Source organism: Ranitomeya variabilis, chromosome 2 (assembly GCF_051348905.1).
Source record: "Ranitomeya variabilis isolate aRanVar5 chromosome 2, aRanVar5.hap1, whole genome shotgun sequence".
Lineage (NCBI taxonomy): Eukaryota > Metazoa > Chordata > Amphibia > Anura > Dendrobatidae > Ranitomeya > Ranitomeya variabilis.
In genome coordinates, this window is record NC_135233.1 from 304,398,681 (window position 1) to 304,425,073 (window position 26,393).

At 44.7% G+C, this 26,393-nt stretch overlaps 1 protein-coding gene across 2 annotated transcripts in view; it reads left to right on the forward strand.

Moving 5' to 3' along the window:
* UPF3B (UPF3B regulator of nonsense mediated mRNA decay) overlaps window positions 1-22,490 on the forward strand; it is a 36,899-nt gene extending 14,409 nt beyond the window's left edge. For both annotated transcript variants that reach the window (XM_077285174.1, XM_077285173.1), the window contains 6 exons: window positions 9,825-9,935; window positions 11,230-11,273; window positions 12,406-12,594; window positions 14,648-14,793; window positions 20,963-21,278; window positions 21,896-22,490. In XM_077285174.1, coding sequence (XP_077141289.1) covers window positions 9,825-9,935; window positions 11,230-11,273; window positions 12,406-12,594; window positions 14,648-14,793; window positions 20,963-21,278; window positions 21,896-22,042 — 953 coding nt within the window. In that variant the 3' untranslated portion in view covers window positions 22,043-22,490. The remainder of the gene's footprint in view (window positions 1-9,824; window positions 9,936-11,229; window positions 11,274-12,405; window positions 12,595-14,647; window positions 14,794-20,962; window positions 21,279-21,895) is intronic.
* Window positions 22,491-26,393: the final 3,903 nt, after the last annotated feature.

A 26,393-nucleotide genomic window follows, 5' to 3' on the forward strand; every position in this document is an offset into this window, starting at 1 on the left:
AGAGAAGAAGGTATCCTTCGGACTCACTCCTTCCTGGCGTTCCCGCTACTCCTAAGGTAGATCCTCCAGGTCTAGGACTGGAAGATCCACCTAGGGTGGACTCGGAGTTCTCTGGCCTCGGCCGAGGTTTCCAGCATCCTCCTTTGGGCAGAGGCAAAGGTCCTGGTGAGTTCCGCGGTGCATGTCCTCGGCGTGGACACTTAGGCCGCCGACTTCCTCAGCCGCGGGGGCCTCGCGGCAGGGGAATGGTCCTCACTTCAGGAGGTCTCCCATCGGATTTCTCTTCGATGGGGGACTCCGGAAGTGGACCTCACAGCGTCCCGATTGAACAGGAAGGTCCCTCGGGTCGTCCCAAGGTCCCACGATCCTCTCGCAGTGGTGTTGAAGCTCTGGCCATTCCTTGGTCCCAGTTCGTGCTCCCCTATCTGCTCCCAGCCCTTTCCTTGCTTTCCAAACTGTTGAAAAAGATCAAGGCAGAAGGGGTGCCGGTCATTCTGATCGCCCCGGATTGGCCCAGGAGATCTTGGTTTGCGGAGATTGTCAATCTTCTCTCGGACGCCCCCTGGCGCCTTCCAGACAGACCCGATCTGCTGCCTCAGGGTCCGATCTGCCACCCGAATTCTCGGTCGCTCAGTTTTTTTTTTTTTTTAAATCAGATATTTTTATTGTGCAAAATAAAGACATCAGTATCCATACACATAAACAGGGCACATCTGTGTTTTTTGATTTAAAAGAAACCTCCCTTTTCCCCCCCCCCTCCCCCCTCCCCTCTGAAGACCCAACTCCGCCCAAACCTTACTCCTGGAAAGAATAGAAAAGAAAAGATATAACACATACATATTATAATATATGCAACTTTTTACCACAGTCTCTTAATTGTTCCCGTCCAGCCATGGCTGCCACAGCTTTTGAAAGAAGCTCATTCTGTTCCTTTTATTATATATACTTTTTTTGAGCTGGACAATATGATTAGCCTGTGCAATAAACTCCCGTCTAGTAGGAGGTTCCTCCCTAATCCAATAATCTAGCTATAGCCATTTTGGCAATTTCGTCGGTCAGGATTTCCTCCACATACCCAAGTACACAAACCACCGGATCCCTGGGAATCGAGCACCCATAGATCACCCCAATTTGGTTCAGCACAACAACCCAGAACGCAAATAGTCTGGGACAAAGCCACAACATGTGTAGTATGCCCGCCTGAGACTGAGAGCATCTAGGACACCCAGAATCGTCTTTCAATCCGGCTTTAAACAACATATCAGGTGTCCTATAGGCCCTATTTATCACATACAATTGTGACATTCTCCCAGGTTCACTCATTGATAACCTGGGTACGTATTCTAAGATAGATTCCCACCTATCATCTTCTATTTCCCCCAATTCGGCCTCCCACTTCCCTCTGGCCTTTATAGGGTAATCTAGTAGAAAGGTGTGTAGCAGATCTCCATATACTTCGGATATAGCCCCTTTTGTTCCATTATTATTTAATATAAAGTCCAACATTAGATCCTTCTGGATCACTATAGGCCCCCTCCTCTTCTGTGCCTGAAATGCGTGTTGAACCCGTCTGTATTGGTATAGTTTTAACCCCGGGAACTGGAACTCTTGCTGCAGCATATCGAAAGGCTTAAGGCTCCCATTCTGCATCAACTGACTTATCAACCCAATGCCTTTTTCTCTCCACTCCCCCAATCCTTCCATGTGGTTGAATTCTTGAAAGGAAGGGTTATCCCAAATAGCTGAAAATTCTGTGAAACCCTCAACCCCTCTTATTCTTTTAAGCGTCTGCCATACCTTATGAATTAAATTTATAGTGTGAAGACGAGCCCCCAATTTCTTGAATAGTCCTAATTCTAGGCCCTGACCCAAGGGCCACATGCCAATAATATACATCAAACTGTTATGACCCCGACCTTCCTCAAGCTCTTTCCCCCATCCCCTAAGATGTTGGCTCTGCGCCGACAAAAAATACAACCAGGGATTAGGCAGGGCAAGTCCCCCTTCATCTTTAGGTCGCTGCAGTATCTCTTGCCTAATTCTCGGGCACCTCCCACCCCATACCAACTCTCCAAATAATGATTTAAGTTTACGAAATCTAGTCCGTGGGATCCAAACCGGAGAGTTATGTAAAATATACAAAACCTGTGGCATCACAACCATCTTCAGGAGATTTACTCTACCCACTACCGACAAATGCAGCTTATTCCACGCTGTGATTTTGGCACGTAATTTGGTTATTAATGGCTCAAGATTGAGCTCCTCAAATCTATTCAAAGGGAGAGACACCTGAACCCCTAGATATTTAAATTGTGAAACCACCCTTAATTTTGTACCCTCTTCCACCTCCCTAGTACAATCCACTCCTCTATCCACCTGTAAAACACTTGATTTGTCCCAATTGATAATCAACCCTGAAATTTGCCCAAATTTTCCAATTAATGTAATTACATTCCTCAAGGGTTCCCCAGGACCCTCAAGAAAAAGCAGAATGTCGTCAGCATACAGAGCAATTTTTTCCTCCGTTTTCCCATACACAAACCCTTTTACCAACTGAGACCTTCTGATAGCCGCTGCCAGAGGCTCCACCGCTAGAGCAAACAGCAACGGGGACAACGGGCATCCCTGCCGCGTACCCCGAAACAACTGAAAACCATCTGACAGTGCATTGTTCACCCTGATTTTTAGCCACTGGAGAGGAGTACAGGAGCCTCACCCACGATACAAAAACCGGCCCAAACACAAAGCGACTCAGAACCGACCACAGGTATTGCCATTCTATACTATCAAAGGCTTTATGCGCATCGAGGGAGACCACCACCCTCCCCCCCAGCATTCTCCGCCGGTATCTGCATATTAAGAAATAGCCTTCTCAAGTTGATGGCAGTGGATTTATTAGGCATAAAGCCCGATTGGTCCGAATGGACCACCTTTTCTATCACCCGGGTCAGTCTGTTCGCCAAGGCTTTAGCCAAGATCTTAACATCTGTTGTTAGGAGTGATATTGGTCTATATGACTCCGGCAGTCGTGGGTTCTTCTCAGGTTTAGGGATGACCACAATAATGGCCTCCCTCATGGAATCAGGCAATATTCCCCTCTCCAGTGACTCCTCAAACACCCCCAACAATCTGGTCAACAACTCCTCAGAAAGGACACCGTAGATTTCAACAGGGACGCCGTCGGCTCCCGGGGCCTTCACCCCCCGCCATGGACCTCAAGGCACCCTCCAACTCCTCCACCGTAAGCGGCCCATCTAACCATTCTCTATCCTCAGCTTCTAATCTAGGTAAACTTGCCTCTTCTAAAAATCTGTCAATGTCGCCTTCTCCCTGCCCGGTATGCGATTCATACAGTTTGCTATAGAATCCCTTAAAACCATCTAAGATTTGGGCCCCCTGTGTTACAATACTACCATTCTCTAGTTCTAGAGCATGTACGTGTGACGAATCCCTTTGTGCAGACGTTACCACTGAGAGAAGGTGACCCACCCTCTCTCCTTCCGCGTAAAAGGCCTCTCTTTGAAAAGCTCTCGCCCTTTCTGCTTTGCGTAGATGTAATTTGTTTACCTCCTCCTGAGCCGTTTTCATACGATTCACGGTGTCCTGTGAACGTAAATTACTAAGTGCGGCCTCTGCTGCCCTCCATTCTTCCAATATCACTTTGTCAGCTTCCCTTGTTTGTGTTTTATGTCTAGATATCTCTTTAGATAATATACCCCTCAAAAAGGCCTTCATGGTGTCCCAAACCACATGTTTCGCTGCACTACCATCATTAAATTTAAAGAATTCCTTTATCTCTTCCCCAATCTTCCCCATATCAATAATTTGCAACCAGAAGGGATTCAACTTCCAACCCAATTTAGCCATCCCCCCAAGGCCGTCAATTTGAATTGTTACTACCACTGGACTGTGATCCGACACTATTCTAGGCAAATAATTCACCTCTTGTACCAGCCTATCCATTTCTTCATTACCTAGGGCCATGTCAATACGAGATAAAGAGCCGTATGTCGCTGAATAGCATGAGAAACAGTATGTATTAGTATTGCGCACTCTCCACAAGTCTTTCCATGCCACTTCTTTCAAATAACTACCAAACGCTGTCAAATTCCCCTCCTTCCTCAACATAGCATGCTGCCCCCTATCCCAATGATCATCAATGATATTGTTAACATCCCCTATTATAAGTAATGGAACTCCTCCCCACCTACCAGATATATTTAGGATTTCCTGTAGTTTTTTCCCTGAGTACGGTGGGGGAATATACACCGACACGACACATACCAGTCTAGCAAACACCTTACACACAAGGAATACGTACTGTCCATCACTATCTGTTACCACCTCTACCTCCTCGAACGGTACGCCTGTATGCACAAGGATTGACACTCCCCTAGCATAGGCCGAGAATGTCGCATGGTAAGCCTTCCTCACCCATCTCTTATCCAATATACCGGTTTTCCCCTTTACTAAGTGAGTTTCTTGAAGGCACACCAGCGAGGGTCTCTGTTTTACAATATACTGCAAAATAGCCTTACGTTTTGTAACATTCGATAATCCTCTAATGTTCCAGCTCAAAATTTTAACTCTATCTCCCATCATTTTGCATAATAGTTAACTTTCTCTTCTTTTTCCCATTGGTCTTCTTTACCCCCCTAAACTGGGCCCTCCTACCCAAACCTCCCCCCCAGCCCCTCATTATTACAAAATAACCCCTGACCCTACCCTTCCCTTCCCTTAATAACTTCTCCCCCAACAACATTATAACAATCAACGTATAAACTCCTACTCCCTCTCTGTATGAGAAAGGGGAACGCGCTGTTGCTATCCCAGCAGTGGCTCAAAAGCCGATACCACCACAAATAGATTTCCCTCTATCTTCCAGTCGTTCCTCCCCCCACCCTTTAGAAACAGGATATATAAACAGTTGCGCCGCCGAACACAACCCTAGCGCACAAGGACCACACCCCAAATTCTTTTAGTAAGGGTACCGTCACACAGTACCATTTTAATCGCTACGACGGCACGATCCGTGACGTCGCAGCGATCGTATGAATATCGCTCCAGCGTCGTAGACTGCGGTCACACGTTGCAATCACGGCGCTGGAGCGATGCCGAAGTCCCCGGTAACCAGGGTAAACATCGGGTAACTAAGCGCAGGGCCGCGCTTAGTAACCCGATGTTTACCCTGGTTACCAGCGTAAACGTAAAAAAAACAAACAGTACATACTTACATTCTGGTGTCTGTCCCCCGGCGTTCTGCTTCTCTCCACTGTGTAAGCGCCATAGCCGGAAAGCAGAGCGGTGACGTCAGACGTCACCGCTGTGCTCGCTTTCCGGCCGGCGCTCACACTGCAGAGAAGCTGAGACGCCGGAGGACAGACACCGGAATGTGAGTATGTACTGTTTGTTTTTTTTACGTTTACGCTGGTAACCACGGTAAACATCGGGTTACTAAGCGCGGCCCTGCGCTTAGTTACCCGATGTTTACCCTGGTTACAAGCGAACACATCACTGGATCGCTGTCACACACAACGATCCAGCGATGTCAGCGGGAGATCAAGCGACGAAAGAAAGTTCCATACGATCTGCTACGACGTACGATTCTCAGCAGGATCCCTGATCGCTGCTGCGTGTCAGACACTGCGATATCGTAACGATATCGCTAGAACGTCACGAATCGTACCGTCGTAGCGATCAAAATGGCACTGTGTGACGGTACCCTAACAGATCACTATTAACCATCAACTCAATTTTCTCTCCCCCATCTATCACAATAGCCAGAAGACCGCATTTAAACCTCTTCAGCGGGTCTTTTCTGCTCCAATACGTTTGGTATTCAAGTCCAGCCAATGTGACACTTCCTCAGGATTTTGAAAAAAGTGAACCCTGTCCATGGCCACCACACGTAATTTAGCCGGATACAGCATAGAATAGGCCAGTCCTAATTCATGCAAGCGTCTTTTAGCCTCACCAAACTTCATCCTGAGCTTCTGTACAATTGTAGAATAGTCAGGATATATAGATACACGGTTACCGTCAATAGTCAATTCCTCCACATTTCTGGCCTTCCGTAGCAGAATATCCCGGTCTCTGTAATTTAGGATTTTAGCTAGAAAGGTCCGTGGGGCGGAGCCAGGGGGCAGAGGTCTAGTCGGCACCCGGTGAGACTGTCCCCTCCAACCTTAGTTTTTAGCCATGTCTCTATGAACTCAGTGGGATTATTTCCTTCTGCCTTTTCAGGTACACCAATAATTCTCAAGTTGCTCCTGCGCGAACGATTCTCCAAATCATCAGTTTTAAACTCTAACTCCGCAATGCGCTGGACATATTTTTTCTCTCTCTTTGCCATTTCAGCAATCTGATCTTCCGCACCTCCCACACGTTCCTCCAACAGTTCAACTCTCCCCTCCATTTTATGCATAGCTGTGCGAAAAGAGGCAACTTCCCCTTTAAGGTCGTCCACCTGGACAGTTAGGGTTGTCAATGCAGTTTTGCAGAATAATACTGCAGAAAATATATCCTTCAGGGTTGGCTCCCCAGTCCCATCAGCACTGCCAGTCTCCATTTGTGAAACATATTCTGGAGTCAGCTCAGCTACATCTTTCAATGGAGGATTTCTCACATCTGGTGTAGTAATAGGTGTTATAGGGGATCCACTCACCATCCCCTCTGCCTGTGCCCCAGACCTCGTCCCAACCTGCTCCCCTGAGATCCCCTCCTCTTCTATCACCTTTCCAGCGGCTCCCTGCATCATCCGTCCTGCCTCCTCTGTCCTCGCAAACTGCTCCAACCTGGCGATGACCTCCAGCCTCTTCTGGTATGCAGCACTTGCTTTTGCCGCGTCTTCAGCAGCGCTGTCGGCGCCATCTTGGGAGCGCGTGCTGCCCGCCATCCCGACTTCTTTCTGCCTCCTTCTTGTCATCCTGCTGTGTGCGCACAGCGCGGTCAGCTCCCTCCACTCTCCGGGCACTCAGGAGTTCCTCCACCGGTATGTGGCGTTCGGCGGCGCCTCTGATATTACCGGATCAGCGTTCAGGCAGCGGGAGAGGTCCGACACGCGTCCTCTCACATCTCCTGCTAGGCCACGCCCCCGGTCGCTCAGTTTAATGGTGTGGCTGTTGAGACTGCAGTTCTAAGAGCGTCCGGCCTTTCTGTCCGGATGGTTCACACTATTATCCAAGCTAGGAAGCCTTCGTCTTCCAGTATCTACTATCGTACCTGGAAGGCTTACTTCCGTTGGTGCGTGTCCAACCGCTTTTCACCTATGTCCTTTTCCCTGCCTTCCCATTTTGCTTTTCTTATAGCAGTACTGGATTCGGGCTTCGCTCGTAGTTCCCTAAAGGGCCAGGTTTCTGCGCTCTCCTTCCCTTTCAGAAGACGTTATCATCTCAGCCACAGGTTAAGACCTTCCTTCAAGGAGTAGCCCACGCTGTCCCTCCGTACAGGGCCCCTGTGGATTCATGGGATTTAAAGCTTGTTCTGGACATTCTGAGGGGTTCCCCCCCTTTGAGCCTCTCAGGGAGTTTTCCCTGTCTGTTTCTATCTTGGAAGGTGGCTTTTCTTGTGGCCATCACTTCAATCCGCCGCGTTTCCGAGCTGGCGGCCATTTCTTGCCGACCTCCTTTCTTGGTTATCCACCAGGACAAGGTGGTCCTTAGACCTCCGCCTTCCTTCCTTCCCAAGGTGGTTTTTCACCTTCCACCTCAACGAGGACATAGTTCTACCTTCCCTTTTTGTCCAGCTCCGACTCATCCTCTGGAGCGATCGTTGAACAAGTGGGACCTCTTCAGGGCAGTGAGGATCTCCCTGGCTAGAACGGCCGCTTTCTGGAAGACGGATTCTCTTTTCGTCATCCCTGATGGCACGCGTAGAGGCCTGCCGGCTTCCAAGGCGACTATTGCTTGCTGGATCAGAACTGCAATTTTTGGAGGCTTACCGGGTCAAGAACAGAGTGTCCCCTCCTGGGATTAAGGCTCACTCTACCTGGGCAGTCGGCGCCTCCTGGGCGGTGCACCACAGGGCTTCCGCCCTACGGCTTTGCAAAGCGGCAACCTGGTCTTCCATCCACACGTTCGCCAAATCTTACAAGGTCCGTACCTATGCTTCGGCAGGCACCAGCCTGGGCAGAAGGATCCTGCAGGCTTCAGTGGTGAGTCCTCTGACCTGGTTTTTCCCACCCCAGGGACTGCTTTGGGACGTCCCATGGTTCCTGTGTCCCCCAATGAGAGACGATAGAGAAAACAGGATTTTTGGTTGCTTACCGTAAAATCTGTTTCTCGGAGCCTTCATTGGGGGACACCGCACCCTCCCAAGTTGAACAGCTCTGTTTATTGTGTTATACTGTTAACGTTCGAGTTCTTTGAACACTCTTTGAGTGTTTGAAACTGTTAAACTGTAAAGCGCTGCGGAATTTATTGGCGCTATATAAAGATTATTATTATTATATTATTATTCTTTCTCTTTTACACGTTGCTTCTCCTACTGCTTTCTCACTAACTGAATATCCTACTTCCTGTCGGTAGGGTGTATACTGCAGAGGAGGAGCTAACTTTTTTTATTTGCATAGTGTCAGCCTCCTAGTGGCAGCAGCATACACCCATGGTTCCTGTGTCCCCCAATGAAGGCTCCGAGAAACAGATTTTACGGTAAGCAACCAAAAATCCTGTTTTCAAAGTGCTGTCCACTACAGACTACCCCTTTTTAAACTGAACCTGTTAGCATTTTGGTAGAGGAAAGATGACACTGGAGGTGCCTGCACAGTAGCAGCTATCAGAACTATGCTACTGTGCAGGCACCGCCAGCACAATCTTGATTGAACCTTTTTTTTTTTTCTTTACAAAAATGGCACCTGCACAGTAGCATCTATTGGAACGCAATAGATGCTACTTCGTGGCACCATTTTGATATTTTTTTTATTTTTTTGCAGCAAAACTATATTTCTAAATAACATAAAAAGAGCCATATTATCCACCTTATCATGATGCTGCATGTGACTGATGAATGTGATTTTTTTTTTTTTTTTATCAAGCCACAATTCTATGCGGTATCTAAAATAGGGGCCAGGTCACTGAGGGATCAGGGGGCCAGGTCACTGAGGGATCAGGGGGCCAGGTCACTGAGGGATCAGGGGGCCAGGTCACTGAGGGATCAGTGACCTGTCATAAGCCCATACTGATGCATATAAAAGCAGAGCACCACATAAAGACCCCACACTCCCACAGGTCGCCTGGAGCACGAGAATCTCATAAACTGAAAATACAGATTAAATAGCACCACAAGACAGATTTCATCAACCAAGGCATCATGTTAATCAGTATAATGACGCCAACCTGACAGTGTCTGTAGGTTACTGAACACAATCCTGCTGACAGGTTCCCTTTAAATACCTATGTACCACAGTGTAAAATAAAAAAAACAAACACTCACCTTCTGCACCACCTATGATGCAGAAATGTCCACCAGGGTCTCCCAGGACTTGTGTACACAGGGAGTTGTAACGGTCGCTGCTTGCTACACATTGCGCGGCTGTGATCGCACACAAGCAGAACACACAAGCTGTAGAGCTGGCTGTCAACCCGTGTGCTGGGGAGTGATTACAGTCGGGTTCATTGTGTAGTGATCATTGACTAAATAAAACATACATTTCTCCTTTTAGCCACTGTTCCAGGATATAAATACTATCTGCTTGCAGATTGACCCCATAAATAGCGTTTCTGGAATTGACAGGTTCCATTCAAACTTTGGTTTGGTGTATTTCACTGTACCTACTGTAAAATATCTTGTGGTGTAATTTATATATTTTTCTATTTCTCTTTTTTTAGATCCAGAATACAGAAAGTTCTTGGATTCATACAGTATGGATGAAAAGAAGCTTACCTCCACCCCAGAGACACTGTTGGAAGAAATAGAGGCGAAAAACAAAGAAATGATAGGTATTCTGAAATAAGGACTAACTCAATAACCCGTTTCACTTGTACAAGCAAGCACTGCACAGGAGTCAACTTTATACTGCCATGGCTCTGACTATTAAAGAGGATGTTACATCAGAAAATGACCTGTTTACATTAGGTTTTCATGTTAAATGTATTTTTAAGCAATATTTGACAATTTGTGTTTTTCCATAGCAAAATCTTTAATAAAAATTAGAAATGTTGCAATTTTCACACTAACAACTGCAGTTCTTTTAGACCTTAATTTCTTTTATGATACATAGGCTATTGTGAAGGGAAGAGGCGCAGGGTCAGCTGTGACATCTCCTATTGTGAATGGTGAATCCTGTGTAAGGCCACGTTCAGTATGTGGTCAGTATTTTACATCAGTATTTGTAAGCTAAAAGCAGGTGAGGAGCAATCAGAGGAAAAGTATAAGGGTATGTGCACACGTTCAGGTTTTTTCGCGATAAAAACGCTATAAAAACTCATTAAAAACGCATACATTATGCATCCTATCATTTAGAATGCATTCTGCATGTTTTGTGCACATGGTGCGTTTTTTTCCGCGAAAAAAACGCATCGCAGTAAAAAAAAAAAGCAGCATGTTCATTAATTTTGCGGATTTTCCATGTTTTTCCCGCAATTCTATGCATTTGGGGAAAAACGCGGTAAAATCGCGGTAAAAACGCATGCAGATTTCTGGCAGAAATGTCTGGTTTTTGTCAGGAAAATTTCTGCCAGAAATCCTGACGTGTGCACATAGCCTTATAGAAACACGTCACCTCTTCTGTATTTATTACCCACTGGTTTTGGCTTACAAATACTGAACGTGGCCTTACAGAGCTGCTAGCTGGCATTGTAATCCTGCCTCTTCAGACCGGTTGTATGACTCTAAAATAGCCCCAGTGGCCAGTGTGAAAATTGCAAGATGGCTCATTTTAGTTTTTTAAAATAAAGATCGTGATGTTAAATTTTTTTTTTTTTATCACAAGAACCTGATTTAAACCAGAAGTCATTTTCTGAGGACACATTCCATTTAAAGGGGCTTATCCAGCTAAATAAAAATTGATTTGGATGTGATGAAAATGTTAAATGTGTTAGAAGTTCATGAAAGGGGCTCGATTTATAAGTAGGTTGATAAGTTGTATTAATTTTAAACACATCTGAAGTGCATAATACGTAGCTGCACAGGCACTTGAAGCAAATAATAAGAACATTACCAAAATCATATGGATTCTCAGACTGTTACACGGGAAATATTTTGACAACTAATAATTTTCCTTTTGTTATACAGCTAAGAAGACAACTCCACTATTAAGCTTCTTAAAAAATAGGCAGGTAAGAATTTCATCTTTCTTTTGATTCCAATAATTTTTCTGTTAATGATTCTATTGTTTCATTTTTATATTTTTAAACTTTTTTCATTCTATATTGGAGCAGGTAAGCTAAAAAGGGCTTTAGGGGCAAGCAATCGCTTGTGCTGAGTTTATGCTGTCACCAGTTTTAGCCGATATAAGATACGGTCACCGCCTTTCAGGGCTGATATACTGCATTCTATAATGCTGTATATCTGCCCCCAACCTGACCTGTAAGAAGAAAAATAACTTTTATTATACTCGCCGGCGGTCCGGTCCGAGGGGTGTCGCGCTTCTTGGTCTGGGGCCTCCCATCTTCTTGCGATGCCGTCCTCCTGCTTGCTTCGTGTGGATGGCGCATCGCTGCATCATCCACACAGTCTCCTCGGCATTGCGCTCCTGCGCAGGCGTACTTATTTGCCCTTTTGAGGGCAGAGCCAAGTACTGCAGTGCGCAGGTGCTGGAAAAGGTCAGAGCCCTGGCAGGAGGACTGCATCGCAAGCAGATGGGAGGTGCTTGACCAAGAAGAGCGACACCCTCGGACCAGACCGCTCCACAGGTGAGTATAATAAGGGTATGTGTACACGTTCAGGTTTTTTTGCGTTTTTTCGCGATACGTTATGCATCCTATCATTTAGAATGCATTCTGCAATTTTTGTGCACATGATGCTTTTTTTTTTTGCGAAAAAAACGCATCGTGGTAAAAAAAAGGAGCATGTTCATTAATTTTGCGGATTTTTCGCGTTTTTCCCACTATTCTATGCATTGGGAAAAAAACGCAAAAACGCTGCAAAAACGCTGAAAAAACGCATGCGGATTTTTAGCAGAAATGTCCGCTTTTTGTCAGGAAATTTCTGCAAGAAATCCTGACGTATGCACATACCCTTAAAGTTATTTTTCTTCTCTTGCAGGACGGGTTGGGGGCAGATATACAGCATTATAGAATGCTGTAGATAAGCCCTGAAAGGTGGTCGCATCTCATGTCGGCCAAAACTGCTGACAGGTTCCCTTTAATTACTGTACAGATTGTTTGGGAAAATGAAGTCATTAAACCTGTAGGCAACGAAAGAATGGCTACAGACTTTTATAATTCCTTTTTATGCTTGACTTTTCAGAGAATAAGAGATGAAAAGCGTGAAGAGAGAAGAAGGAGAGAACTTGAACGTAAAAGATTGCGTGAAGAAGAAAGGAGGAAGTGGAAAGAAGATGAAAGAAGAAAAAGAAAAGAAGCAGAAAAACAAAAGAAATATGAAAAAACTCCAGAGAAAGAAACTGAAAGAGGAAAGGATGAGCCTAAAATTAAGGTACTTAGGATGACACATGGGAATCTGACTTACTGATTAGGTGATTAAAAAAAAAAAAAAAAATGCTATTTAATTTGCAGCCTACACAAGAGTCAAGATCCTGCAACCATTAAACCGCAGTCGGACAACCCATTTTTAATGGTCCCAGTGTGCTGCATTAAAAACAAATATATATTTCTCTATCGCTTCGTTGGGTGACACAGGAAACCATGAGTGTATGCTGTTGCCACTAGGAGGCATATGATATATGATACACTGCTGATTCTGCAAGTTTTCCCACTTACAAAAAATGGAGAGGTTTGTAATTTTTATTGTAGGTACACTTCAACTGTGAGAGACAGAAGACATAATCTAAAAATTAAACAAAAAAAAACAACACAGAATCACATTGTATAATTTTTACATAATTAAATTGCATTTTATTGATCGCCTACGAACCAGTAAGAATTCTGGCTCTCACCCAATTTAGTTTTTCTCTAAGAAGCCCTCCTACTCTTCACTCATTACCTGAATTAATTCCACCTATTTGAACTCGTTCCTGTAGAAAAGACACCTGTCCAAACACTCAGTCACACTCCAACCTCTCCACCATGGCCAAGACCAGAGAGCTGTCTAAGGACACCAGGGCCAAAATTTTAGACCTGCACAAGTCTGGGATGGGCTACAGGACAATAGGCAAGCAGCTTGGTGAGAAGGAAACAACTGTCACAATTTTTTAGAGAATTGAAGAAACACAAGATGACTGTCAATCTTCTTCAGTTTGGGGCTCTATGCAAGATTTCTCCTCGTGGGGTAAGGATGATTCTGAGAAAGGTGAGTAATCAGCCCAGAACTACATGGGATGGCCTAGTCAATGACCTGAAGAGAGCTGTTACCACAGTCTCAAACATTACCATTAGTAACACACTATGCCGTCCTGGGTTAAAATCCTGCAGGGCACGCAAGGTCCCTCTGTTCACACCAGCATATGTCTAGGCCCTTTTGAAGTTTGCCAGTGACCATCTGGTCGATTCAGATGGGGCATGGGAGAAGATCATGTGGTCAGATGAAACCAAAAAAATAACTTTTTGGTATCCACTCCACTGTTTGGAGGAAGAAGGGTGAGTACAACCCCAAGAACACTGTCCCAACCGTGTCGCATGGTAGGGGAAATATCATACTTTGGGGGGCTTTTCTGCAAAGTGGACAGGATGACTGCACCATATTGAAGGGAGGATGGATGGGGGTCATGTATCACGAGATTTTGGCCAACAACCGTCTTCCCTCAGTAAGAGCATTGAAGATGGGTCATGGCTGGGTCTTGCAGCATGACAATGACCCAAAACACACATCCAGGGCAACGAAGGAGTGGCTCTGGAAGAAAAAAATTCAAGGTCCTGGAGTGGTTTAGCCTGGAGGGAGCTGTAACTCATTGATGCACAGTGAGAGCCCCGAAGCCTGAAAAATCTGGTAAAGATCTGTATGGAGGAGTGGGCCAAAATCCCTGCTGCAGTGTGTGCAAACTTGGTCAAGAACTACAGGAAACATCTAACCTCTGTAATTGCATACAATAGTTTCTTTACCAAATATTAAGTTCTGCTTTTCTATTGTATCAAATACTTATTTCGTGCAATGAAATGCTAATTTATTATGTAAAAATCATACAATGTGATTGTCTGGTTTTTATTTTTAGTCTGTCTCACAGTTGAAGTGTACCTATGACAAAAATTACAGACTTCTCCATTCTTCGTAGGTGGGAAAACTTGTGAATTTGGCAGAGTATCAAATGTTTATTTTCCGTGTGTGTGTGTGTGTGTGGACAGCCAAAGAAAAGAGCTTCTTCCACTCAGACACACATGTAAAGTTACAGCTCATCAACAGGCAAATTATTTGTCACGTGATTGCTAGGGTACACAGAGCTGAGAATGGAGGAGCTTTGCTGCTGTGGGAGGTGCCTATTGTTACGGCCGTAACAGCTGCCCACTCGCTGCTGGTATAATGCTGCTGGCTTTGCTTGGTGTCGGTATTGATGTTAGTTGTGGTTACTGACATTCTGATGTTGTTGACTCCATAGCTTCTTAAAAAGCCTGAGAAAGATGATGAGCGAGAACCAGAAAAAAAGTTTAAACCCAGAAAGCTGGAGAAGGAGAGTGTCAGAGAAGAGCGTGTCTCAACACCCAAGAAATCAGAGGCAGAAGCTGGAGAGGAAAAGCTGAAACGGTACGGTATTCTCGTCTTCTCCCGTCATTGGTTTTTACCATATCGTGTACTGGAAAATGGGAAAAAAAAAATTCTAAGTGCGTCCTGACTTCATTATGATACCACCCCCGTCCCATGCATGTCACACTGACCTGTGACGTGTAGTTGTGGCACCGTAATCCTGCACCCTGCACAGACGCGTTCTGGGTAGCTGATCTGCCCTGCTATGGGCAGTGTCTTCATTCTGCTTCTACGCAGTAGCAGTAACTCGCTACTTATCGCTAACTTATTGCGGCTTAGCTGACAAATCACTGACCTGCCTCCTATTTTAAATATTGCAGTTTATATTGTGGGCTTAGGAAAAAAAAAATACGTCCAGCAAATTGGCGCCAGCGTCTATCACTTACTGATAGATGCTACTGTGCATGCGCCACCACCATCTTGCTGGAGTTAAAAAAAAAAAAAAAAAAAATGTTTTTGCTCCAACAAAATGATGCTGGGGCATGCGCAGTAGCATCTATCTGTAACCCCCACCCATTGGTGGGCGATGCTTGCACAGATTGAGAGCATCACTTGCCAATAACCTGTGCAAGCACCGCCCAGCAGTGTGTGGGGGTTACAGATAGGTGCTACTGCGTATTTTGCTAGAGGTAAAAAAAAAAAATAGGCATTAGACCAACCGGTAATTATGTTTCCAGGAGTCCAGCCTGACAGCACTCTGGAGGACGTCCTCCTCCTCCTTGCTGGGACAGGAAACACATGAGAGTTTAAAGGTCCGGTCCCACCCACAAATCCTCAGTGCTGTAACAAGAACCATCTCATGGAAAAATGCAAATAAAACCTTTAATGACAGAATCACCTTACATTATATATATATATATATATATATATATATATATATATATATATATATATATATATATATATATATATATATATATATATATACACACACACACACTATCTATCAAGACTGGGGGGGGAACTACGAACTACAAGTGCGGTCAGGATGGACACCTGGGAACATAATTACCGGTAGGTCTAATGCCTATTTTCCAGGACGTCCCTCCTGACAGCAACCTGGAGAGTACCAAAGCACCTCCTTAGGGTGGGATTACTGCTTGGAGGACCTTCCTTCCAAAAGCAGTCTGCTGACCGGACATAACATCAAGTTTATAATGTTTACAGAAGGTGCCAACACTGGCCCATGTCGCGGCCCTACAGATCTGTTCTACTGATGCTCCTGCCCGCTCAGCCCAGGAAGCAGAAACACCGCGTGTAGAGTGGGCCCGTAAGCCTACTGGAGGGGAAATCCCCTCAGACTGATAAGCATCTGATATTACCGTTGTGATCCAACGCATAATTGAGGCCTTCTTACCCCTGTTATTTCCCCCCAAAAGAATAAAGAGGTTTGGGTCTATCCGCCAAGTATTTGTGGCCTGCAAATAATCTAAAACCGCCTGTCTGATATCCAGCGAGTGGAGGGCTTTCTCCTTCGCGTTGGAAGGGTTGTTACAAAAAAAAGGAAGCACTATCTCCTGATTCCTATTTTTGGCAGAGCCTACCTTTGGGATAAATGCTGGGTCTAGTTTCAGAATTAAACTATCATCCCTGATCTGGAGATACGGGTCTCTGGTACATAGGGCCTGGATTTCTCCAACCCTCTTGGCCGTGGTGATCGCCACGAAAAAAGCCTTTTTCCGTGTGCGAATTGAAATAGGCATATCTTCACCCAGAGCGTAAGAACCTTTACACAGGGCCCTGAGGACTAAGTTAAGGTCCCAGGATGGGGACAACTTTCTAATGGTGGGACGCATTCTCTGGGTGGCCCGAATGAACCTTATTATCCATGGGTGAGATGCCAAAGGGTAGTGTAAAAAGGAGCTTAGTGCAGAAACCTGAGAACCTTCCAGGTGGATTGCCGTTATGGATAGGACTGTATCTTCTGCCCAGCTGAAAATCGTTTCCGCTAGATCCTGCAGTGGTTGATATCTTGAGCCTCCTTGATGATTCAAGAACGAGACAGTCGTCACGTTGTCAGAAAAAATTCTGACATGACGATTTGAAAGCGTGAGCCGATTTTGCCTTAAGGCTTCCCATACGGCATATAGTTCTTTGAAGTTGGAGGATCTGTCTCCGATGCTTGCTGGCCACTTGCCCTGGAAGATTCTGCCTTGTAGATGAGCTCCCCAGCCCCATGCGCTGGCGTCCGTGGTGACCACTACATAGGGGGAGGTGGACCATAAAACGCCCACCTTTAGGTTCTCTGTCTGAGTCCACCAGTGGAGAGATCTCCGTACTGGTCCTGACAGCTTCAAGGGGGCATCTAGAGAAGTCTGACGGCGATCCCAAACAGACAGAATTTGTCGCTGCAGGGGTCTTGAGTGTGACTGTGCCCATCTGATACATGGTATGCAGGCCGTCATTAGGCCAAGTACTTTCATCGCGATCCTTATGGAAATTCGATGTTCCATTAAGTATCTGACTCGAGTTTGAATTGTCTCTTGCTTGACCTCTGGTAATAGGGGATATTCTGCGTCTGGAGTCCAGACACACTCCCAGGAAGATCTTCCTGTGTTCTAGTAGCAGGTCGGACTTCTGCCAGTTTATTACCCAGCCTAGATGTTCCATTACTGAAATCGTCCGAGTCCTGTGATCCACCAAGATCTCTACTGATCTTGCCACGAGAAGAAAGTCGTCCAGGTACGGAATTATTATAATGCCCTGGCTTCTCAAGAAGGCCACCATCTCTGACACTAGTTTTGTGAATATACGGGGAGCAGAAGCCAGCCCGAAGGGAAGGCCCTGAAACTGGTAGTGGCAGGTCTGGGTTGGCAGTGCTACCGCAAACCTCAGCAGATGCTGTGATGAGGGATGCACCGGGACCTGATAGTAGGCACTATTTAGGTCGAGTGTGCACATCACAGCATCCTGATCTATAAGATGAACTACTGACCGGATAGATTCCATTCGGAACCTTTTGTATCTCACCCAGGCATTCAAAGGCTTTAGATTTATTATAGTGCGAGTGTCGCCCGATGGTTTTGTGATAGTGAATAGGGATGAATAGTGCCCCCTTCCTATCTCCGATGGAGGAACTGGGATTATTACTGCCGCACTGAGCATGTCCTGTAAATCTGTTAGTATGGCAGAGTCTGCTGTAACTATGGTCGGCGCAATGTACCTTTCTGGAGGAGGGGAGTAAAGCTCTATGCTGTATCCCTCTGACACGGTTCTGTGAACCCACTGATTTCGAGTGATCTGGGCCCAATTTTTTGCAAAGTGACGAAGCCTTCCCCCGGTGGCGTCATTGTGACTTAGTTCTGGAGGTTGGACTAAAGAAAAAACCTCTGCTCTTATTACCCTGTCCATGGGAGCCTCTGTAGGATCCTCTGCTGGACCTACTCTGTCCCCTGAAATCAAACTGCTTTCTGGAGAAGAATCCTCTCCGAAAGGGCTGGGACCGCTTAGGTTTGTCCTCAGGGAACCCCTTCTTTTTATCAGAGGCTGACTCAAGGATAGTGTCTAACGCTGGTCCAAACACCCTCTGCCCTGAGAACGGAATGGAGCAGAGCTTGGTCTTAGAGGCATTATCTCCTGACCAGGACCTCAGCCATACAGCCCTCCTAGCCGCATTAGATAGGGAACTGTTTCGAGCTGAGACTCTAACAGAATCTGTTGTCATATCAGATAAAAATGCCATAGCTGACTTCATAATAGGCAGGGAACTCAGAATATCTGGTCTAGGGGTGTTATTGGATAGATGCTCTTCCAACTGACCATCCATAAGTACATAGATCTGGCCACTGAAGTGGCTGCTATGTTTGTCCTAATTAGGGCCGCAGAAGCTTCCCAGGCCCTCTTTAGGAGAATGTCAGCTTTTCTGTCCATAGGGTCACGCAAATTAGAAGAGTCCTCGAAAAGTATGGCAGTCTTTTTGGTGACCTTCCCTACAGGAACGTCAATTTTAGGGACCTCTTCCCATAACTTGACTTCCTCAGGGTCGAATGGTAAACGACCTTTAAAGTCACGAGATAGCACCAGCTATCTGGTTTCGTGACACAAGTCCCCCGAACATCTAATCCTGTCTGGACTGTGGCTTAGAGGTGTCCTCGATCTGCATGGTACTCCTCACTGCCTGGACAAGCTTGTCTGTCTCCTCTGACTGGAAAAGGTACTTCCTGGCTCGATCCTGGTTTTCTGCTGGAATCTCTCCCTCTTCTTCTGACAGAGTCCCTTAGATCGGAACCTTCATCAGAAGAATACTCTAGCTCCCCATGGTCTTTCTCCCGTCTGGCCCTCTTCCGACCAGAGATGGGACTGGCCGGGTGTAAATGTGAAAGGCTGGACATAGAGGCCTGAACCTCCTCCCGGATTAGGGATCTCATCTCTGAAAACAGCGATGACTGCTCGTCTTTCATGACCCTAGAAGTAGAGGGTGGCAGAGAGTCTTGCCATGGGAGTCTGGGAGTTTTACGTGGCATACAGGACATCTGTTGGACTTCACCGAGACCTTTCCACGTTTTTTAGCCGTGGCCGGGGGAGCAGCGGGGTTTCCCTTATCCTTAAACGACATAAGATAGGGAGTAATAGGCTAGATGGCGTGCTGTGGTCTTATCTGAGGTGAGGGTGGACTGCACAAGGCGGACTTACCCCTCCATCCTCGATCATGTCTCCTTCCATAGAGCTGGACTGAAGCCGGAGCCAACGAAGAACACCCCTGCACGATGCTGTACGCTATTGCCAGTACTTAGCGACCGCGTTGCTGTGCGTTCACCTGATGGAGCGCCTGCTCTCCCCGCTCTCAGAACGCCACCGGAAGTGACGTTTCACCGGCCCCGACGAAACCGGAAGTGACGCAGCTCCTCTGGTTTCCGGAAGCCGCACGCTGGGTGTAGCGTCGCCAGGACAGCGTGCCTTCGCTGTCTGGAAGAACGCCGCGTCCTGAGCGGAGAGCCTCCCACCGGGAGGAGCGGCTCTATCCCGGAGCCTCGTCCTGCTCCAGGCCTTTGGGGTAGAGGGACTCCCCACTGGGAAGTTTCGACCCTGAGCTTCTTGACATAGGGAAGGATATTGGAGGACCGCACGATCCCCCTGAGCTCGGTAAGCTTGCGCAGCTCTCCTCGTGTGTCCCTCCATGCAGGGACAGGAAAAACTCTGAGGATTTGTGGGTGTGAGCGGACCTTTAAACTCTCGTGTGTTTCCTGTCCCAGCAAGGAAGAGGAGGACATCCTCCAGGGTGCTGTCAGGAGGGACGTCCTGGAAAAAAAATTTCAAACCCAAAAATAAGGCATAATAATGAAGATGAGAGAGCACCAAATAAAGCCCTGCCCCAGAGCTCGAGGATCTCATTATCTGAAAACTACAAGCACAGATTAAACAACAACAACAAGACTGATTTCATCAACCCAGGTATCATTTTAATCAGTATAATGGCTCCAATCTGACAATGTATATAGGTTACTGCGCAAAATCTTGCTGACAGGTTCACTTTAAATATCTAATCACAACTAAATGGAAAGACCCTAACCCTCCCAATATAACAACTAATAGAATTTCGATACACAACACATTTGAATACAATTTAGCAATAAGGGATAAACAAACGAAGAGATATTTGTCAAGATGGAACTTACGGATTAATAAATTTACTCCAAAACGAAGTATAAATGAGTCCATTGATTAAAACTAATTAAACCGGTTTAATGTTAATTGTATAAGCAGATTTTTTTTCTGCTGATCGCTCCAACTTATGTAAACTGCTTCCTGCATTTCCCCATATATTCATTCCCCCCCCCTAATTTCCCTTTTTTTTTTCTCCTACGTTTCCCCAGTCTTACCTTATATTTCCTTATTATAATATAAATCATTTAAAAAAAAAATTGAAAACCATACAGTTCCCTAACTGGGACTTACTGCATGCAAATGATACTAATGCCAGGCTATTTGTCAGCTCTTATGTGGCTCCCCTAGGGTGCTTATTGATTCCCTGTATGTCGGGTGCATATTTCCCTTAGTAGTTCAAGTGTATTAATGACATTATTTTGATGTTTCTGAGCATTATCGATTATACCTGGTGCTAGAAATTGTTAAACATAAGTGATCTAATGTGTTTCTGGAAAAGGGTAATTTCTTCTCCAAAAAGCATCAGAAGTCCTTTTATGTGAAGTTTTGTGTGCTCCTCTTGCAGATGTGAAGATGACTATGTGAAGGATTATAGAGACAAGGATTACAGAGATAAAGATTTTGATCTAGAGCGACGTCCAAGGGAAAAGGAGAAACTGCGATACCATGAAGATGAACGTCGTAAGCAGAGAGATCGATATGAGAAAGAGCGAAGTTTCCGAAGACGTGATGATGACTTCAGGAGAGAGCGAGAAGTAGTAAGAGAGAGGGTGAGGAAGCAGGATTTTAGCGACTCTCAGTTGACCTCTGATAAAACGGAACGTCCATCCCGGGAAGAAAAAAAAGAAGATATGGCCAAAAGAGATCGAATAAGGAACAAGGTGGGACTGGTGGGCTTTATGCTTCTCATTAGTGGGTGGGAAGAACAGGATCTGTGCAGAATCTGTACAGCAGCATCAGTCGTTGCTTGTGGATTTTCCCCTTTAAAGGGAATCTGTCACCAGATTTTTTGCAGTGTAATCTGAGAGCAGAAGCATGTCGGGGCATAGATCCTGATTCCAGTTTCACCTTGCTAGGCTGCTTGCTGTCAATCACTGTTTTTTCGGCTGAAGATCTAACATTTCTCTGGATACGGAGTTCTGTATGACTCCTCCCACACCACTGATTGGAAACTGTGTGTGTACACTGTGCATAGGCAGAAAGTTGTTAATTGTGGGAGGTGGGGGAGAATTACACTGAGCAGGAGAACTAAATGGCACAACATGACTTGTCGTCTATTGATAATCTCCTGATGATGAAACACTGATTTTATTGAAACAGTAACACCCAGGTTGGTACATCATTAGAATCAAGGTATCTTACATCATACTGTTCTCACATTGCATAGCTAAAATCTGCTGACAGATTACCTTTAACCATTGCTATCATCATATATTTTAGGTATTGCAATGTTATGTTCATTATAATTTTTCTTTCTCTTTTTTTTTTTTTTTTAAAGGATCGCCCCGCGATGCAGTTATATCAACCTGGGACACGAAGCAGGAGCAGGCTAACGCAGTGTGATGAGAGTCCAACCAAATCCAGCGATCAGACCACTGAAAAGAAGCAGGAAAGCGAAACCAATGATACACGAGTAGGCGAGTAAGGAGCTGGAAGACTTGGAGTGTCCTGCCCCTTGTGACAACCAAAGAAAAAAAAAACTCTGCAATCCAGAAGTGCCTTCACAGAGAAGGAATCAGGAATAGGCAGGAGCAGTGTGTGGAGGAGAGGCATAGAGGCGCCTGTGAGGGGTGCAGTTTGCAGAGATTGGCTCAGGATCCATAATGGGATCAGATGGCAACAAAAATGCTGGTGGAAAGTTTAGTATATTGTACTGTAGTGGTAATGGTGTAAGCCAAGAGGGGAAATCTCAAGTTTACAATCTCTTGTCTTGTGGCCTTAATGAAACCTGAGTCCTCCATTCCGGTATTGGCAGAGATCTATGACAGAACAGTATTTTTCATTGTTCGGCTCGGTGTTACATGGGCTGTTTCCATAGAGCTTGCCCTATTTTTCAGTTTTGCTGTGTAAGCGTTAATAAAGACTTGGCTTTTTATTCCTTTCTCTCACATTGGATATTCTGGAGACCAGAATGATCGCTGCTGTAAAATACTGACAAAACTAAGAGTAATGCTGTAATTTTTGGTTTTCCTAATTATTTTCATACTGAGATCTTTATTACTTGCAAAGAGAGAGGTCTACATTGGCGTATTCACAGGCACGTGGCAGCTTATTTTATCACGCCAGGATCATATAAAGTGTTAACTATCTATCTTAAATGTTACCTATATAATTTCTTAATGTTTTTTCTAGGAAAAATAAAAAAGATTTTTGAATCTAAAACTTTTCTTTATTCATTTTTGCTTTCCGCAGTGCCTAAGAATATAAAACAGTAAATTTCATCAAGCAGAATAATTTCAGATCTAAAACTGTATAGGTTCTTCACCCACTATAGTTAGCAGGTTCTAATCTCTCAGGATTTAAAAATTATATAACATCGTAAGAATCTTTAAAGCATAACTTTTAATGGTAACATAAAATACACAAATAAGCCTGGTCAAATCAGGAAAAGCCTTAAGCCCATGGTAGGGCTAACTCAACTCTATATAGGAATCAGGACCACAAACCAGATACAAGAGACTACCAAGCACCCTGATCAAACAGGTGAAGATCATCGGCCCACAACTGGGCTAAATTCAACCCTATAGCAACTGGTAGGATAAAAAAATAGTTATAGAGTGTCATAGTGCATAAACAAGTGCAAAAAGTGTCTCTCACCCATCTGAGCTTTAAGAGATGTCACATCCAAAGGGGTTTCCTCCATAGTCTTGGGCAGTTGGTTCAGTTTCTCTGCTCTGTCGTGCCCTCCGCTTTTGCTCTCGCCCCAAGGGCAGTACCCAAGTGTAGCTCTCATGATGTATGAAAGTCCCAGAAAAAATCCCTCCCAAAGCGTTTCTTTTCTCAATAATAAGAGGTCATCCAGGGGAGTTGACTTTTTTAAGGGGAAAATAAGAAATAAATGTAATGAGGTCTTCACGCTCATTGGTCCATAGAGCAAAATGTGCCTCGGTGCCTATAAAGTGTTTCAAGAAACAATGGGAATCCCACAATGGTGGGTACTCATTCAGTAGATTCAGTGTGCTGCCACCCCCTTGTAGTAAAAATGGGGAGATGCCTACACTGGTTTATTTAGACCACAACCACTGAGGATGTCCTACCTCATTTCCGGAGGATGGATCCCAAATCTCACATGTGGATTAAATGCCATCTTGTGTATCATCACCATGGCAACATACAGTTATATGAAAAAGTTTGGGCACCCTATTAAACTTAAGCTTAATGTTTTATAAAAATTGTTTTTTTTTGCAACAGCCATTTCAGTTTCATATATCTAATAACTGTTGGACACAGTAATGTTTCTGCCTTGAAATGAGGTTTATTGTACTAACAGAAAATATGCACCTGTCAAATTTTCTTTGAATGCAGATTGCACAAGTATGGGCACCCTTATCATTTTCTTGTTTTAAATACTCCTACCTACTTTTTACTGACTTACTAAAGCACTTTTTTTGGTTTTGTAACCTCATTGAGCTTTGAACTTCATAGCCAGGTGTATGCAATCATGAGAAAAGCTACTTAAAGTGGCCACTTGCAAGTTGTTCTCCTGTTTGAATCTCCTCTGAAGAGTGGCATCATGGGCTCCTCAAAACAACTGTCAAATGATCTGAAAACAAAAATTATTCAACATAGTTGTTCAGGGGAAGGATACAAAAAGCTGTCTTAAGAGATTTAACCTGTCAATTTCCATTGTGAGGAACATAGTAAGGAAATGGAAGAACACAGGTACAGTTCTTGTTAAGGCAAGTGGCAGGCCAAGAAAAACATCAGAAAGGCAGAGAAGAAGAATGGTGAGATCAGTCAAGGACAATCCTCAGACCACCTCCAGAGAGCTGCAGCATCAACTTGCTGCAGATGGTGTCACTGTGCATCGGTCAACTATACAACGCACTTTGCACAAGGAGAAGCTGTATGGGAGAGTGATGCGAAAGAAGCCGTTTCTGCAAGCACGCCACAAACCGAGTCGGCTGAGGTATGCAAAAGCACATTTGGAGAAGCCAATTTCTTTTTGGAAGAAGGTCCTGTGGACTGATGAAACCAAGATTGAGTTGTTTGGTCATACAAAAAGGCGTTATGCATGGCGGCAAAAAAACACAGCATTCCAAGAAAAACACTTGCTACGCACAGTAAATTTGGTGGCGGTTCCATCATGCTTTGGGGCTGTGTGGCCAATGCCGGCACCGGGAATCTTGTTAAAGTTGAGGGACGCATGGATTCCTCTCAGTATCAGCAGATTCTTAACAATAATGTTCATGAATCAGTGACAAAGTTGAAGTTACGCAGGGGATAGATCTTTCAGCAAGACAATGATCCAAAACACCGCTCCAAATCTACTCAGGCGTACATGCAGAGGAACAATTACACTGTTCTGGAATGGCCATCCCAGTCCCCAGACCTGAATATCATTGAACATCTGTGGGATCATATGAAGAGGGCTGTCCATGCTCGGCGACCATCAAACTTAACTGAACTGGAATTGTTTTGTAAAGAGGAATGTTCAAAAATACCTTCATCCAGGACCTCATTAAAAGCTACAGGAAGCGACTAGAGGCTGTTATTTTTGCAAAAGGAGGATCTACTAAATATTCTAAATATTAATGATGCTTTTCTGGTGAGGTGCCCATACTTATGCACCTGTCAAATTTTGTTTGAATGCAGATTGCACATTTTCTGTTAGTACAATAAACCTCATTTCAAGGCAGAAACATTACTGTGTCCAACAGTTATTAAATATATGAAACTGAAATAGCTGTTGCAAAAAAAACAATTTTTATAAAACATTAAGCTTAAGATTAATAGGGGTGCCCAAACTTTTTCATATAACTGTATTATATGATAACGTCTGGTATTCTTTTTTTTTTTTTTTTGCTCAAATTTTTTTCATTAAATATGAGTCCAATAAAACATTTCACATTAAGACACAAATTTCCATTTTCCCCACTCTTAACCCCCCCTTACCCAGCCCGCCCCCCTCCTTCCCTTTTAGACAGCTCACGCTTTCCTCTTAACATATCCTACGGTATTATATACGTTAACCATATACAATAACTTTTATTTGTAAACGAATACACCGTAAATATATAGGTGAACCCTCCTCAGGCCTAACTTCTCTTGGCCTCCCCTAGCCTAGTTCCAACCAAGGCGTCCACAATTTTTCGAACAGGCCCATCTTCCCTCTTTTCTGATATACACCCTTTTCCAGGGTAATGACCTGCTTCACATATTTAAGATATTCTTGACTTGGTAAGAACAGAATAGGAGGTCTGCGGTCCTACATGGGATGATATCCATTCAGTATTATTGATGGTGGCGATATTGGAAGAGGTGGGCTGTCTTCTTGGGCGGGGGCGGGAAAAGTTGGGAATGATGGGGTTTGGTTAGAGGGGAAAGTTTGTATTGAAAACAAGAATATAATATGTAAAATGTGCTGATATTCTTAATAAAAATTTACTTGAGTTAAAAAAAAAAAAAAAAAAAAAAAAGAAAGATATTCTCCCCTCGAGGGAGGCTCCTCTTTGATCCAATTTCTGGCTATGACCTTCCGAGCCATGTATAGTAGTCTAGCGATTGCTATTTTCAGCTTGTTATCCACAGTTATCTCTTCCACGTACCCCAGCACGCACACCAAAGGTTCTCTTGGAATTACACATCTGTATGCCCCTTCTATCCGGCTTATAACCACCAACCCCAAAGCAGTCAATCTCTGACACGACCATAACATATGAAACATTTCAGCACTATCATTCCTACATCTAAGGCCGGTTTCACACGTCAGTGGCTCCGGTACGTGAGGTGACAGTTTCCTCACGTACCGGAGCCACTGACACACGTAGACCCAT